Source organism: Bubalus kerabau, chromosome X, assembly GCF_029407905.1.
Source record: "Bubalus kerabau isolate K-KA32 ecotype Philippines breed swamp buffalo chromosome X, PCC_UOA_SB_1v2, whole genome shotgun sequence".
In the NCBI taxonomy this organism is placed as follows: Eukaryota; Metazoa; Chordata; class Mammalia; order Artiodactyla; family Bovidae; genus Bubalus; species Bubalus kerabau.
In genome coordinates this window covers 115,413,737-115,431,217 of record NC_073647.1, presented here as the reverse complement: position 1 = coordinate 115,431,217, position 17,481 = coordinate 115,413,737, and the positions used below count along the sequence as shown (strand labels likewise).

The window sequence follows — 17,481 nt, the reverse complement described above, 5'->3', positions numbered from 1 at the left end:
AGTTCCCTGGTGGCTCAGTCGGTAAAGAATACGCCTGCAATGTAGGAGACCTGGGTTCGATTCCTGAGTTGGGAAGATCCCCTGAAGAAGGGATAGGCTATACCCGTTCCAGTATTCTTGCCTGGAAAATTCTGTGGACAGAGGAGCCTGATAGGCTACAGTCCATGGGGCTACAAAGAGTCGGACACGACTGAGCGACTAAGCAAAGCACAGGCAGTGGTATGGAAAATCAAGCGTAAGTTGGTATGAGGCTAAATATTAGGTAGTCATAGTTTGCTGCTGTTGTGCTTTGCTCAGTCATGTCCGATTCTTTGTAACCCCATGGACTGTAGCCCACCAGGCTCCTCTGTCCATGGGATTTTCCAGACAAAAATACTGGAGTGGGTTGCCATTTCCTGCTATAATCATAGTTTACCCAGTTTATAACAGCTTTTTAGGAAAATAAAGTACTGTTATATTTCTAGATAATTTCTAAGGTCTGTTTTGTTTCAGAGCCACCATGAGGTGGTCTAAAAAAAAAATTAACATCTGATTGCTGGACGCCTCCTTCTGCTGTGGTTTCTCCCCCCACCCTCCGTGTGTACATGCACACAGGTGTGTCTGTGTCTACTGAGTCAGAATTGATGCACACTCAAGTTTGGATACTCTACTAATCTAGGGATTTCATCCAGCTTGAGAGGGTGCATTTGAGAATGATGTGCATGGAGCAGAGTCTTTACCTGCCGGTGCTAATCACTGCCTCCTTGTCAACTGCTGAATCAGTCAAGGCCCCAGGGTCAAAGCAGCTATAGACATAAGCTGTTTCTCCAAAGTTCTTTCTCTGGAGTATTAGCTCCTGCTTTCATTGCCTCAGGAGATCTCTGCTGCCTTCTAAAAGATGAGCTCTGATTTTTTTCCCCGAGCTTTCATAGCTCTTAGTAATTAGGTAAAACAGATGTTATCTAACCATTCTTTTTAATGAGTGTTTTTTGGCTGGAGATGGAATTCTATTTTATTATTTTGTATGACCACTTTAAAATTTACATTCCATTGTCCTCTGGTTTTCATTGTTTCTGGTAAGTTGTCTGTTGGTATTGTTTTGAATTTTATGAAGGTAATGTGGGGACAGGGCCCTTCCCCCACTGATTCTTTCATTTGATAAATTTTAGTGCCCATTAAGATTAAGCAAAACAAACCAAAAAAATGCGTGCTAGGCAGAGTATGTAATTATTAGATGATAAGAAGCTGACACTATAAGCATATGAAAGGATTGAAAAATCTTCACTTCAGTGCTTATAACAAGGATTTTTATTTTCAGGTGAAAAATTAAGGAAAACAAAAAGACTTACCTACCTATCTGAGGTGTACAATGTGATGATTTGATATATGTATGATTTCCCCCCACTGAATTATTAACACACCCGTCACCTCACATCTTCAAAGTGGAGCATTGAGAACATTTTAGTTCTCTTCACAAACTTCACTTATACAATACATTGTTATCAGCAATAGTCATCATATTATATGTTTGATCCTCAGACCTTATCTATCTTATAAATAAAAGTTTGTATCCTTTTACCGACCTCTTCCTTTTTCTTCCATCTCACCTCCTGGTGACCCTTGCATATCCCCTCTTCTAGAAGATCAAGCCCCCACCTCACCGCTTTTTAAAAAGAATGCACACAGAAGTGATACTGTATAGCATTTATCTTTCATTGTCTGGTTTTTTTCACTTACCATAATTCCCTCCAGGTTTATCCATGCTGTCACAAATGACAAGATTTCCTTCTATTTTTAAGGGTGAAATATCATTCCATTGTAATTATATACCACATTTTCTCAATCCCATCTGTAGACAGACACTTGTTTTCATCCTTGTCATTGTTTAGTCACTAAGTTGTATCGGACTCTCTGTGACACCAAAGACTGCAGCACACCAGGCTTCCCTGTCCTTCACCATCTCTTGGAGTTTGCGCAAACTTGTGTCCGTTGAGTTGGCGATGCCATCCAACCATCTCATCCTTGGGTTGCCCCCTTCTCCTCTTTCCTTCAATCTTTCCCAGCATTAGGGACTTTTCCAGTGAGTCAGCTCTTCACATCAGGTGGTCTAAGTATTGGGGCTTCTGCTTCAGCATCAGTCCTTCCAATAAATATTCAGGATTGATTTCCTTTAGGATGTACTGATTTGGTCTCCTTGCAGTCCAAGGGACTCTGAAGCACCACAGTTTGAAAGCATCAATTTTTCGGTGCCAGACTTCATTATGGTCCAGCTCTCACACATCTGTACATGACTACTGGAAAAACCAAAGTTTTGACTATACAGACCTTTGTTGGCAAAGTGAGGTCTCTGCTTTTAATTACACTGTCTACATTTGTTAGCTTTCCTTCCAAGGAACAAACATCTTTTAATTATTACAATTCACTCTTAGATATTTATATCATTTATTTAATTTATCTTTCTCATTTTATTAGCTGAGACCGCCCCCCCCACAGTACCATTTTTTCCTAATAGTATTAATGGCTTTCATTTCTTTTTCTTGATTATTTATGAAATGAATAGGTCACCATCTAAATTCTAAATAAACTTAAAGGATTTCTCCCTTTTAATTTTGTTATTAGTGTTACTTATTTTTGAATAGATAATCCAAAATGAAAGTGCCTTAAAGAATACACAGTGAAGTATCCTTCTCACTCTTTTTCCCTGGCCATCTAGTCCCCTGCTAAAAGCTGCTGCTGCTAAGTTGCTTCAGTCGTGTCCGACTCTGTGCGACCCCATAGACAGCAGCCCACCAGGCCCTGCTGTCCCTGGGATTCTCCAGGCAAGAATACTGGAGTCTCCAGGCTCCTCCGTCCATGGCAGGAGGAGCATTTTCATTTCCTCCATCCATTTTCTAGGCAGGAGTTCTGGAGTGGGTTGCCATTGCCTTCTCCTGCCAGAAGCTACCAACTACCATTATCAGTGTTTTTATATCCTTCCACAGAAACTTGTATATATAAGCAAATCTATATGTATGTTTGCACATATTTATTGAAATAATAGCCCATTATGTATGTTCTCTCTTGATCTTGTTTAAATTGGTTTATTTTTTAAACTTAGTATTATATTTTGGAAATCATTCCCTATTAATGCATGTTGATTTATATTACATCCCTTTGCAGAGATGTAGTGTAACTAATTTCAGTATTCTCCTGTGAGAGATAGTTATAAATAATGTTATAATGAATAACCCTGTTGGTAAGAATTACTAGTTTCATTGTTAACCTTGCCTTCTAACTATCCAGCCATAGTTATTCCTGACACACTATAGACTGGTTTCATTTATTCATATTATAGAAATCCAAAAATTCTAAAGAAAGAAAAATTTAAGCTTACGTTTAAAGATGCAGTAAGTATGTCCTGATTACCTAGGGTTTATTCCATGAATTCAAGGTTAGTTTGGTGTAAGGAAATGTGTTAACAAAACAAAAATCAATGTAAGGAAAACAATACTGTGAGGAAGAAAGATTTTTTTTAAAGGAATTAATGGTATTCAAAGAGAAAAATAAAATGGTAGATCTAATTAAATGAAGTCAAAATCTTTTTATTCTAGAAAAAATTAACAATAGATAAATCACAGACTAACTTGATTAAGTGGATAAATGAGATAAACCACAGATACACAAAATAAGATGACCATGGGTACAGAAGAAATTAGAATAATCATATGAGACTACTTAGCAGACCTCTATGTGGATGGATTTCAAAACTTAAATGAAGTAGACTATTTCCCAGGGAAGTACAGACTAGCAAAATTGACCTCATTAGAGTTAGAAAAGTTATAAAAAGCCATTTTTCATAAAAAGAGAAAAGTAATGCCATGCAGAAAGTACCATGCCCAGTTGGTTTTACAGGGGAATTCTACCAAACCTTCAAAGACCAGATAATTCTAGTACTCTGTAGATTGTTCCAGAACATTAGAAAAGGAGAAAAACTTTCTAATTTCTTTCTCCTTTTTTTTGAACAGGATAGTCGGGGTCTTATAAATAGCTTTCTGTCTGACCTTGAGAGACATGTATTTGATCATAAAGTCCTCTCTGCACTTACTGATTCTGTTGTGTATTTTTGAGATATAATAGAAACAAAAGTCTGATTCTAAAAATCACTTATGGACCATAGTTCTTTGATGTCTTTTTTATTTTATTGTGAAATGTACATGACATAAATTTTCCCATTTTAACCATTTGTTCAATGGTATTAAGTACATTCACTTTATTGTGCAACTGTCACCATTGTCCTTCTCTAAAACTTCATCATCTTCCCAAGCTGAACCTCTGAACCCAATAAAGAATAATTCCTCATTCCTCCCTCCCTACAGCCCCTAGCAACCACTATTCCACTTTTTGTCTCTATGCGTTTGACTACTCTAGGTACCTCATGTAAGTGGAATGGTACAGTATTTGTCTTTTTGTGTCTGGCTTATTTCGCTTAGCATAATGTCTTTAAGGTTTGTGTATACTATAGCATGTGCCAGAATTCCATTCCTTTTTAAGGCTGAGTAATATTTCATTGTATGTATACACCACATTTGGTTTATCCATTCATCTGTCAGTTGATTTCCAGCTTTTGGCTGTTATGAATATTGTTGCTATGAACATGAGTGTGCAAATATCTGTTTTTGTTCCAGCTTTCATTTTTTCTTTCTTTTTTTTTGATATATACTTAGAAGTAGAATTACTGAGTCATATGGTAATTCTGTTAAAATTTTTGAAGAACTTTCACACTGTTTTCCCTCATTCCTTTTTGATGAAAGTATATATAACATTGATACTTAAACCTGATACACTACAAAAAAGAATGAATGTACACACTGTTATCACTGATGAATGTTGGTATAAAAATACTAAATAAAATATAAGCAAACAATCTATTACCTCATGAAACAAATACACTATGAGCAAGTGGTATTCATTCAGAGAATACAAAGTTGATTGAATATTAGGAAATATGTTAATATCATGCTTTGTAATAATAGAGCTAAAGGTAAAAGCAAATCATCATCATAGATGCTAGAGACAAAAGAACTGTAAACAAATCTTCCACTACAGTTACTTTCTCACAGGGATATGGATAGAAATTCTGTAACTTTTATGTAAATATTCAGTTCAGTTCAGTTGCTCTTTCATGTCCGGCTCTTTGCGACCCCATGGACTGCAGCACCCCAGGCTTCCCTATCCATCACCAACTCTTGGAACTTACTCAGACTCATGTCCATCAAGTCGGTGCTGCCATCCAACCATCTCATCCTCTGTCGTCCCCTTCTCCTCCCGCCTTCAATCTTGCCCAACATCAGGGTCTTTTCAAATGAGTCAGTTCTTCACATCAGGTGGCCAAAGTATAGCTTCAGCATCAGGACTGATTTCCCTTAGGATTGACTGGTTGGATCTCCTTGCAGTCCAAGGGACTCTCAAGAGTCTTCTCCAGCACCACAGTTCAAAAGCATTAATTCTTTGGCTCTCAGCTTTCTTTATAGTCCAGCTCTCACATCCACACATGACGACTGGAAAAACCATAGCTTTGATTAGACCGTTGTTGGCAAAGTAATGTCTCTGCTTTTTAATATGCTGTCTAGATTGGTCATAGCGTTTCTTCTAAGGAGCAAGCGTCTTTTAATTTCATGCCTGCAGTCACCATCTTTAAGGATTTTGGAGCCCCCCAAAATAAAGTCTCTCACTGTTTCCATTGTTTCCCCATCTGTTTGCCATGAAGTGATGGGACCGGATGCCATGATCTTAGTTTTCTGAATGTTGATCTTTAAGCCAACTTCTTCAGTCTCCTCTTTTACGTCATCAAAAGACTCTTTAGTTCTTTGCTTTTTGCCGTAAGGGTGGTGTCATCTGCATATCTAAGGTTATTGATATTTCTCCCAGCAGTCTTGATTCCAGCTTGTGCTTCCTGCAGCCCAGCATTTCACATAATGTACTCTGCATATAAGTTAAATTAAGCAGGGTGACAGTATACAGCCTTGATGTACTTCTTTCCTGATTTGGAACCAGTCTGTTGTTCAATATCCAGTTCTAACTGTTGCTTCTTGACCTGCATGCAGATTTCTCAGGAGGCAGGTCAGATGGTCTGGTATGCCCATCTCTTGAAGAATTTTCCAGAGTTTGTTGTGCTGCACACAGTCAAAGGCTTTGACGTAGTCAATAAAGCAGAAATAGATATTTTTCTGGAACTCTCTTGCTTTTTCGATGATCCAACGGATATTGGCAATTTGATCTCTGGTTCCTCTGCCTTTTCTAAATCCAGCTTGAACATCTGGATGTTCACGGTTCACATACTGTTGAAGCCTGGCTTGGAGAGTTTTGAGCATCATTTTGCTAGCATGTGAGATGAGTGTAATTGTGTGGTAGTTTGAGCATTCTTTGGCGTTGCCTTTCTTTGGGATTGGAATGAAAACTGACCTTTTCCAGTCCTTTGGCCACTGCTGAGTTTTCCAAATTTGCTGACATATTGAGTGCAGCACTTTCCCAGCATCATCTTTTAGGATTTGAAATAGCTCAACTGGAATTCCATCACCTCCACTAGCTTCATTCATATTGTTGCTTCCTAAGGCCTACTTGACTTGGCATTCCAGGGTGTCTGGCTCTAGGTAAGTAATCACACCATTGTTGTTATCTGGGTCATGTGGGTCATGAAGGTCTTTTTTGTATAGTTTTTCTGTGTATTCTTGCCACCTCTTCTTAATGTCTTCTGCTTCTATTAGGTTCATACCATATCTGCCCTGTATTGTGCCCATCTTTGCATGAAATGTTCCCTTGGTATCTCTAATTTTCTTGAAGAGATCTCTAGTCTTTCCCATTCTATTATTTTCCTCTATTTCTTTTCATTGATTACTGAGGAAGGCTTTCCGATCTCTCCTTGCTATTCTTTGGAACTCTGCATTCAAATGGGTATATTTTTCCTTTTCTGCTTTCCCTTCTTTTCTCAGCTATTTGTAAGGCCTCCTCAGACAATTGTTTGGCCTTTTTGCATTTCTTTTTCTTGGGAGTGGTCTTGATCACTGCCTCTTGTACAGCGTCTTGAACCTCAAGTCCATAGTTCTTCAGGCACTCTGTCTACCAGATAAGGGGGTGGACTCCGAGAGTTGGTGATTGTCAGGGAGGCCAGGCATGCCGCCTTCATGGGGTCGAAAAGAGTCAGACACGGCTGAACAACTGAACTGAATGGTCTAGTGGTTTTCCCTACTTTCTTCAGTTTAAGTCTGAATTTGGCAATAAGGATATTGCTTATCCCTAAGTAAATGTATTGTGAATAATGAGGACTAGATTTTCACTGTCAGAGAACTTACAGGTAAGAAAAGAAGAAAGGCTAGACTGAACTCTGTGTTATTGGATTGGAATTGGAGTAAAAACTAAACATACGGTTATTTACGGAAATTGAGAGTTGAGTAGAGATAGATACAATGGAAGAGTATGTGTGTATGTGTTGTGTATCCATTAATATATTTCCCAGCTCTGTTTGCTGTGAGTGCCTAGAAGGAAGGCCCCTCCTCCACAGCAGTGAATGTTCTACCATCCAGATCTTTGTTTCTAAGTTTGATTCTTCAGTAAAAGAAATCAAGAATTCTTGGGGAGAAGTGTGTGATTCCAGAGCTTAGGGAGGGAACCTACAAGATGAGCCCTGGAATATTTCATGGTGCCAAAAAATAAGTGAAAGTGAAGTCGCTCAGTCGTGCCCGACTCTTTGCGACCCCATGGATAGTAGCCTGCACCAAGCTCCTCCGTCCATGGGATTTTCAAGGCAAGAGTACTGGAGTGGGTTGCTATTTCCTTCTCCAAGGAATCTTCCCAACCCAGGGATCGAACCCAGGTCTCTCACATTGTAGACAGACGCTTTGCCGTCTGAGCCACCAGGGAAGTCCTGCCAAAAAGTAAGGGAGCGCTCAAAAAATGATGAGGCATATGAAAAGATTCAGGTGCCAACTTGAGTGGAATAGGGTTTCTAATCACCAAATCGGACACAAGTTTAGGAACAAATAATCATCATAATGGTGTACAGTACAGAATAAAATATATTAGCTCATATTGCTATAAATGAATAATTTAATAAATGGAAAGGGGACACCTCTTTCTTCCTGTGGAATTTTAATTAATGTATGAGAAATGATGAATATCTTTCCACAAGGTACTTACTAGTTTGAAAGGTACATTCTTCAAAATAATGAGCTAGTACTCGAAATATCAAGGTAATGAAAAGTCAGAGACTGAGTGTCAGGTTAGCGGATGGTGAAGACACACGCTAACTGAACACAGTGTGGGATTTTGAATTAGATCCTGGACCAGAAAAGTGGGACAGTTGGTGAAATTGGAATAAACTTTATAGACAAGTATTTTATCAGCATTAAATCTGTCAGTCTTCTCATTTTTTTAAAAGCGTTGTTGTTATGTCATCCTGATATGTCCTTTATCACTATGAGATATTCCTCTTTATCTCTGGCAGTGCTCTGTCTTGAAGCCTTCTTAATGTGATCTGAATCTAATCACTTCAGCTTTCTAATATTTACATCGTGTGTTTTCTATTCTATTCTAATATTTACATTAAAATATTATTTCTAATATTTTACATCGTGTGTTTTCCACCCTTTTATTTCAGTCTGTTTGAGTCCTTATAGGAAAAAGTGCAAATCTTACAGTTGTTATGTTTATGGCTTTCTTTCACTTTTGTAATCTGTTCTGTCGGTCTCTATTGTTCTTTGTTTGAATATCTAGTCCATTTATATTTAATTTGATTACTGATATGATTACATAAAGTTGACTATCATTCTTGTTGTATCCTTTGTATTTTGTGGTTTTTCTCTGGCTGTTTTCAGGGTTCTTTTTACATTTGGTTCTTAAGTATCTGACTATGATGTACTTAGGTATTGGTTTTTCCTTTCTAGTTTTACCAGTGTTTTTCCTGGTCTTTTAGATATGGGATTTAATTTCATCCATTCTGAAAAGTTCTCAGCCATTATATTGTCCATATTTTCTCTGCCCCATTCTTTCTGTCCTTCTTGGACTCCTGTTATGGGTATGGTAGATATTTTGTTATTGTCTTGTACATCTTGGATGGCTTTTTTTTTTTTTCTTCTCTTTTGTCTGTTTTGCTTCAGTCTGGATAGTTTCTACCAATCTCTTCAAATTTGTTGATTTTTATAAAGTCTTAAATCTGCTAGTCAGTCCTTCAGTGACTTTTTTCTTTTTTTAAAATTTCAAATTTGTATTTTTCAGTTCAAGAATTTCCTTTTGTTTGTCTTTTATTTTTCTGTCCTTAGGCTTTTTTTGTCCATTCCTTATTGGTTGTTTTCTTTTTCATTTGTGAACTTCATTAAAATAGCTGCTTTTAAATTATTTGCAAATTGCAACATCTGAATCATTTCATGGCTGATTTTCATTGATTTCTTTTTCTTTTGAACATGAGTAAAAATTTCCTGATTCTTATGATCCTGGTAATTTTATCCTGGGTATCATGAATAATGTGTTGTGAAGAGTGACTTTGTTATATTTTTCTGAAATTGGTTTTTTGTTTTATTAGGCAGTTTTAACTTTTCTCAAGTCACACTACTAAACTTTGTCATCCCTGTGGTGGACAGCAGCTAAATCTCTCTTTAGTTCTTTTAGGCTGCTGGACGTCTGTTGTGTTCTTCCTGTGTAGTTCAGTGGTCAACCAGGAATTTGAGCAGTTTAATTGCAGAAGTTGATATTCTCTCTTTCTCTCTTTTCTGGGATTGTTTCTTCTTCACTGACTTTTAGCTCTTGTGATAGCTTCAAAGTCTTCCCTCTTATTTTTCAAGCTAGTAAGATTGCTGATTTCTGTTTGAGGTCTAGCCAACCAGATACCAGTTGGGGCCTGCCTTCAGGTCAACATCCTGGAAAAATGGGGTTACTGAACCAGTGCCATTCCATTCCTCTAAGTCTTAACTTCTCTGGTTTTGCCTAATTTTGTTTTCTTTTCAGTGCTTTCTGATAGATAGTTGACCTTTGTATTTTATCCAGAATTTAATGCTGTCTGTGAAATGTTACCACAGCATTACCAGAGGCAAAACTTTACTAAATACCTTTACACATAAACTCGTGTTGCTTTTGTATACTACTTTTGATTGCTACTTAATGTTCTACTGTAAACATGCATCATATTTTACATTTCTACTCACCTAGTGAGATAGACCTAGTTGTCCATCTCCTTGATACTACAAATAGTACCATTTAGGGAAGGTTCCTTTGTTATATAGATATATCCCAAGAATAGATGTTTAGATTGTAGCATATTTACACACCTAGTTCCATGAGTAAATCCCCTTCAGCAAGGCATGAGTATTGCTCTTTATATCCCCACAATGCTAGGAACTACCCAACTTTATGTTTGCCAGTCTAATTGGTAGAAGCTAGTATTTCATTTAAATTTGCATTTTCTGGTTTCTCAAGGTTTATACTTTACATGTTTTTCACCTTTTACATGTTGGTTTTTATGTCCATTGCCTATTTTTCTCCTTATGTGTTTCAAGTCAGATCCTTCCTCCTTCTGATCTATGTGGTTTTTGCCAAGTCTAATAAATTTTTTCCCATCTCAAGGAAATATTATCCATTTTCTTCTTTTAGTTATATACTTCTACATTTCATATTTAGGTCTTTAATGTGGGTGCCAGTTTTGTATATAGTATGAGGTAGAAATAAAACTTGGTTTCTCAGTATGTTCCATCCAGTTTTTCAAGTATGATGGCTTATTATTATTAATATTATCATTATTACTAGTGTTTGGAAGTATGTTTTAGCATTTGTTGAGGTAATTCCAGAAAGTGGTCTTCCTAAAATATAAATTTGATTATATTGCTTGAACTCATTTCAGTGGTAGCCCATTGTCTTCGGATATAGTCTACAGTCTTTTAACATGGTTTAGGAAGGTCTTTGTGAAGTTGTCTGCTTGTCTGTGCATTTTCTGCCGAATCTGCTAGTACTCTAAGCTTGTCTGCTTCTAGGAAATAACTGTGTACAATATGTTTTGTTCTCATATCTGTATTCTTGCCTGTAGTCCCAGCAATTTCTGTTATGTGTTAGGTGTTCAACAAATACTTACCAGTTGAAGGAACTGAGTTGAATAACTTGATTCTTATCCTTCACTAACTAATTTACTTTTTCAGATCAGGTTAATGTTTAAAGGGAAGTCATATACCTGATGAATAAAAGTTTATGTAATAACTATTAATCTCAATGGACGTTCTTACAATTCTTCCCCGTGTTGACATACTGTATTCATAGAGCTCCTTATTTCCATAGCTCTTGATCTCATTTAATCCTAAGAAGAACTCTAGATAGAAAGATCAGGCATTACATCTGTTGTATGGATGTTGAATCATTGTTCAAGTGATTTGCCTGAGGCTCACACAGCTAGTTTTATGTCTCTACTTTTTTGGGGAGAAAGGTTTGTTTGCTCAGCCAGCTATGTCCTATCAGTGATATGAATGAAAGCCACTTTAGTCCATTGTTCTGCCAAGTGTTTTCTAAAAATAATATTTATGAAGTTTTCTCTTGTTGACTTTCCCCCTTTTGGAGGGATGGGGAGGAGTTGTGTTCAGCTTTCGGACTGTAGCAATAATGGGTTTCAGTCATATTAGTACTTTTGGGGTAAGAACTGTGGGTAAATGATTTCATTTAGAGTTTTGCCCATGGAATCTTAAATATTATAAACATCATTAGACAATAGTTATGAGGAGTTTGTCTTTAAAGTCATGTATGTATTATAATTTTTTCATAGGATATATTATATACCAGTGATTATATCTTTTAAACTTATATTTCATTGGCTTTTGTAACTATTAAGATTTGGCAAATTCTTAAAGGTCCTATTTTTTTCTTGTTGAGTATCTCATGTAACTTATTAAATACTGAAGTGAGGTGAAAAGTAAAATGGTTGTATGGATATAGAATGGTTGGAAGGGTATCGATTGTTTACCCTCATGATCTTGTAACTGACTGTGAGCTGTGGCTCAATACTGCTGCCCAGCATTACGAAAGAGTGTTATGTCACATATCATTAGCCTAGGGAAAGATCAAAATTTGAAATAAAGTTTCTACTGAATTAGCTTATGATGCTATTTCACATCCTTTGGTTTCAACTTGAAGTACTCAAAGGTCATATTTTAATGATACTTTGTTGTATTGAATGTTTTACTGGTGTTAGATACTCTGAAACATGGCCTATTAACCATAACTGTCTAGAGTTAGAGGAACATTCAGTAATGCACTTGCATCTTTCAGTTGATTTTTTAAAATATGCTGAAATATCAGTATTGTATAAGACTTAACATGAGCTAATTCTTTAAAGATGTTAATTTATTTTCTTTAAATCTTTTTTTCCTGCTTTTTAGAGGAAGTATCATTCTGCAAAGGAAGCTTATGAACAACTTTTGCAGACAGAAAACCTTTCTGCACAAGTAAAAGCAACTGTCTTACAACAGTTGGGTATGTAATAATATTCACTTAGCGTGTTATAAGTACATTGCTTTATGGTTTTTACATGTCACTGATGGTAAATACATGACTTACGTATCCTATTTCTTTTCCTTCCTTTTCCAAGGTTGATAGACTTTATCTGAACTCATCATATTTCCACCTTCTGCTGATTATTGTCTATCTCACAGTCAATCTTATTACAATTCTTTAGTGTAACTTTTCTTTTAAATGCTCAAAATTATACACTGGTACTTAACCATGAGTGAGGGGGATTGAATACTTTCTTGGTGCCAGATACCATTAGTACTCAATGAAGTTAAGTGATTTACCTAAAGTCTCTTAGTGATTGGTGAACTTGCTTTCATAGCTCTGTCAATAATACTAAAACATCTTTAGGTAAGAAATGTGGAACATCTGAAGTATAGATTCTCTATACATGCAGTTCTGTTGTCATGTTGAAGATGAAGAAATATAGTTTTTAATGTAATTGTAAAATTATTTAAGCTTAAATTTTATCACTTCATGATACTAATGCATACTATGTGATCAGTTATACAAAATAAAAACATTGCTTTCATATAAAACTTTAATTTTTTAATTTTGTGTTTTATCTCTGGTTAGAATTTCCATGAGTTATCCATACTTTAAAAAATTATAGTCAATTATTTGTTTTTAATGATTGCATGCAGAGTTTAAATAATGTGAATTGGTATATTTAAGTTAAAATAAGTTGATTAGTACAGCAAAAAACGTTTTGTGTTCTTAGGTAAAAAGAAAAGTGATGCCTTGATAGCTTACTCATTCAGCTAATAATGTGAATATAAACTTTTTTAGTTCACATTATTTATAAATAAGTTTTTATGCATTTTAGCTGCACTGAAGAATGTGTCAGTAGCAAAAATGCACACAAACCTGTCCTCTTTGGCTGAATGTATAGGTAAACTTTTCATGGTTTTGAAAGGGAAAATACTTCCCCTTATTGAGTCTAATTTATGCCTGCACATCAATCCTTCCTACTTGCTTGTCACTGCTGCTTAAGCAACTCCTTTTATTTATTTTTTTTGTTTGTTTTTTTGTTTTTGTTTGTTTTTTTAGAATTCACAATTAATGTTTAATTGTCTATTATTATTTTACAGGCTCATAAAATGCTGATGTTTGTTCCTCATTGCAATTCATTTTTTTTTTTTTTTCAAATTTTATTTTATTTTTAAACTTTACATAACTGTATTAGTTTTGCCAAATATCAAAATGAATCCGCCACAGGTATACATGTGTTCCCCATCCTGAACCCTCCTCCCTCCTCCCTCCCCACACCATCCCTCTGGGTCGTCCCAGTGCACCAGCCCCAAGCATCCAGTATCGTGCATCGAACCTGGACTGGCAACTCGTTTCATACATGATATTTTACATGTTTCAATGCCATTCTCCCAAATCTTCCCACCCTCTCCCTCTCTCACAGAGTCCATAAGACTGTTCTATACATCAGTGTCTCTTTTGCTGTCTCGTACACAGGGTTATTGTTACCATCTTTCTAAATTCCATATATATGCATTAGTATACTGTATTGGTGTTTTTCTTTCTGGCTTACTTCACTCTGTATAATAGGCTCCAGTTTTATCCACCTCATTAGAACTGATTCAAATGTATTCTTTTTAATGGCTGAATAATACTCCATTGTGTATATGTACCACAGCTTTCTTATCCATTCATCTGCTGATGGACATCTAGGTTGCTTCCATGTCCTGGCTATTATAAACAGTGCTGCGATGAACATTGGGGTACACGTGTCTCTCTCCCTTCTGGTTTCCTCAGTGAGTATGCCCAGCAGTGGGATTGCTGGATCATAAGGCAGGTCTATTTCCAGTTTTTTAAGGAATCTCCACACTGTTCTCCATAGTGGCTGTACTAGTTTGCATTCCCACCAACAGTGTAAGAAGGTTCCCTTTTCTCCACACCCTCTCCAGCATTTATTACTTGTAGACTTCTGGATCGCAGCCATTCTGACTGGTGTGAAATGGTACCTCACAGTGGTTTTGATTTGCATTTCTCTGATAATGAGTGATGTTGAGCATCTTTTCATGTGTTTGTTAGCCATCTGTATGTCTTCTTTGGAGAAATGTCTATTTAGTTCTTTGGCCCATTTTTTGATTGGGTCATTTATTTTTCTGGAGTTGAGCTGTAGGAGTTGCTTGTATATTCTCGAGATTAGTTGTTTGTCAGTTGCTTCATTTGCTATTATCTTCTCCCATTCTGAAGGCTGTCTTTTCACTTTGCTAATAGTTTCCTTTGATGTGCAGAAGCTTTTAAGGTTAATTAGATCCCATTTGTTTATTTTTGCTTTTATTTCCAATATTCTGGGAGGTGGGTCATAGAGGATCCTGCTGTGATGTATGTCAGAGAGTGTTTTGCCTATGTTCTCCTCTAGGAGTTTTATAGTTTCTGGTCTTACGTTGAGATCTTTAATCCATTTTGAGTTTATTTTTGTGTATGGTGTTAGAAAGTGTTCTAGTTTCATTCTTTTACAAGTGGTTGACCAGAGTTCCCAGCACCACTTGTTAAAGAGATTGTCTTTAATCCATTGTATATTCTTGCCTCCTTTGTCAAAGATAAGGTGTCCATATGTGCGTGGATTTATCTCTGGGCTTTCTATTTTGTTCCATTGATCTATATTTCTGTCTTTGTGCCAGTACCATACTGTCTTGATAACTGTGGCTTTGTAGTAGAGCCTGAAGTCAGGTAGGTTGATTCCTCCAGTTCCATTGTTCTTTCTCAAGATCGCTTTGGCTATTCGAGGTTTTTTGTTTTTCCATACAAATTGTGACATTATTTGTTCTAGCTCTGTGAAGAATGCTGTTGGTAGCTTGATAGGGATTGCATTGAATCTATAGATTGCTTTGGATAGTATACTCATTTTCACTATATTGATTCTTCCAATCCATGAACATGGTATATTTCTCCATCTGTTAGTGTCCTCTTTGATTTCTTTCACCAGTGTTTTATAGTTTTCTATATATAGGTCTTTAGTTTCTTTAGGTAGATATATTCCTAAGTATTTTATTCTTTCCGTTGCAATGGTGAATGGAATTGTTTCCTTAATTTCTCTTTCGGTTTTCTCATTATTAGTGTATAGGAATGCAAGGGATTTCTGTGTGTTGATTTTATATCCTGCAACTTTACTATAGTCGTTGATTAGTTCTAGTAATTTTCTGGTGGAGTCTTTAGGGTTTTCTATGTAGAGGATCATGTCATCTGCAAACAGTGAGAGCTTTACTTCTTCTTTTCCAATTTGGATTCCTTTTACTTCTTTTTCTGTTCTGATTGCTGTGGCCAAAACTTCCCAAAACTATGTTGAATAGTAATGGTGAAAGTGGGCACCCTTGTCTTGTTCCTGACTTTAGAGGAAATGCTTTCCATTTTTCACCATTGAGGATAATGTTTGCTGTGGGTTTGTCATATATAGCTTTGATTATGTTGAGGTATGTTCCTTCTATTCCTGCTTTCTGGAGAGTTTTTATCATAAATGGATGTTGAATTTTGTCAAAGGCTTTCTCTGCATCTATTGAGATAATCATATGGTTTTTATTTTTCAATTTGTTAATGTGGTGTATTACATTGATTGATTTGCGGATATTGAAGAATCCTTGCATCCCTGGGATAAAGCCCACTTGGTCATGGTGTATGATCTTTTTAATGTGTTGTTGGATTCTGATTGCTAGAATTTTGTTAAGGATTTTTGCATCTATGTTCATCAGTGATATTGGCCTGTAGTTTTCTTTTTTTGTGGGATCTTTGTCAGGTTTTGGTATTAGGGTGATGGTGGCCTCATAGAATGAGTTTGGAAGTTTACCATCCTCTGCAATTTTCTGGAAGAGTTTGAGCAGGATAGGTGTTAGCTCTTCTCTAAATTTTTGGTAGAATTCAGCTGTGAAGCCGTCTGGACCTGGGCTTTTGTTTGCTGGAAGATTTTTGATTACAGTTTCAATTTCCGTGCTTGTGATGGGTCTGTTAAGATTTTCTATTTCTTCCTGGTCGAGTTTTGGAAAGTTGTACTTTTCTAAGAATTTGTCCATTTCTTCCTCGTTGTCCATTTTATTGGCATATAATTGTTGATAGTAGTCTCTTATGATCCTTTGTATTTCTGTGTTGTCTGTTGTGATCTCTCCATTTTCATTTCTAATTTTATTGATTTGATTTTTCTCCCTTTGTTTCTTGATGAGTCTGGCTAATGGTTTGTCAATTTTATTTATCCTTTCAAAGAACCAGCTTTTGGTTTTGTTGATTTTTGCTATGGTCTCTTTTGTTTCTTTTGCATTTATTTCTGCTCTAATTTTTAAGATTTCTTTCCTTCTACTAACCCTGGGGTTCTTCATTTCTTCCTTTTCTAGTTGCTTTAGGTGTAGAGTTAGGTTATTTATTTGACTTTTTTCTTGTTTCTTGAGGTGTGCCTGTATTGCTATGAACTTTCCCCTTAGGACTGCTTTTACCGTGTCCCACAGGTTTTGGGTTGTTGTGTTTTCATTTTCATTCGTTTCTATGCAAATTTTGATTTCTTTTTTGATTTCTTCTGTGATTTGTTGGTTATTCAGCAGCGTGTTGTTCAGCCTCCATATGTTGGATTTTTTAATAGTTTTTCTCCTGTAATTGAGATCTAATCTTACTGCATTGTGGTCAGAAAAGATGCTTGGAATGATTTCTATTTTTTTGAATTTACCAAGGCTAGCTTTATGGCCCAGGATGTGATCTATCCTGGAGAAGGTTCCATGTGCACTTGAGAAGAAGGTGAAATTCATTGTTTTGGGATGAAATGTCCTATAGATATCAATTAGGTCTAACTGGTCTATTGTAGCGTTTAAAGTTTGTGTTTCCTTGTTAATTTTCTGTTTAGTTGATCTATCCATAGGTGTGAGTGGGGTATTAAAGTCTCCCACTATTATTGTGTTATTGTTAATTTCTTCTTTCATACTTGTTAGCATTTGTCTTACATCCTGCAGTGCTCCCGTGTTGGGTGCATATATATTTATAATTGTTATATCT

The 17,481-nt window shown here is 36.2% G+C and overlaps 1 protein-coding gene across 8 annotated transcripts in view; it reads left to right on the top strand.

Annotated features, from left to right (window-relative positions):
• KDM6A (lysine demethylase 6A) overlaps positions 1-17,481 on the top strand; it is a 185,792-nt gene that overhangs the window by 110,077 nt on the left and 58,234 nt on the right. For all 8 annotated transcript variants that reach the window (XM_055563118.1, XM_055563117.1, XM_055563124.1 and 5 more), the window contains one exon: positions 12,363-12,456. In XM_055563118.1, coding sequence (XP_055419093.1) covers positions 12,363-12,456 — 94 coding nt within the window. The remainder of the gene's footprint in view (positions 1-12,362; positions 12,457-17,481) is intronic.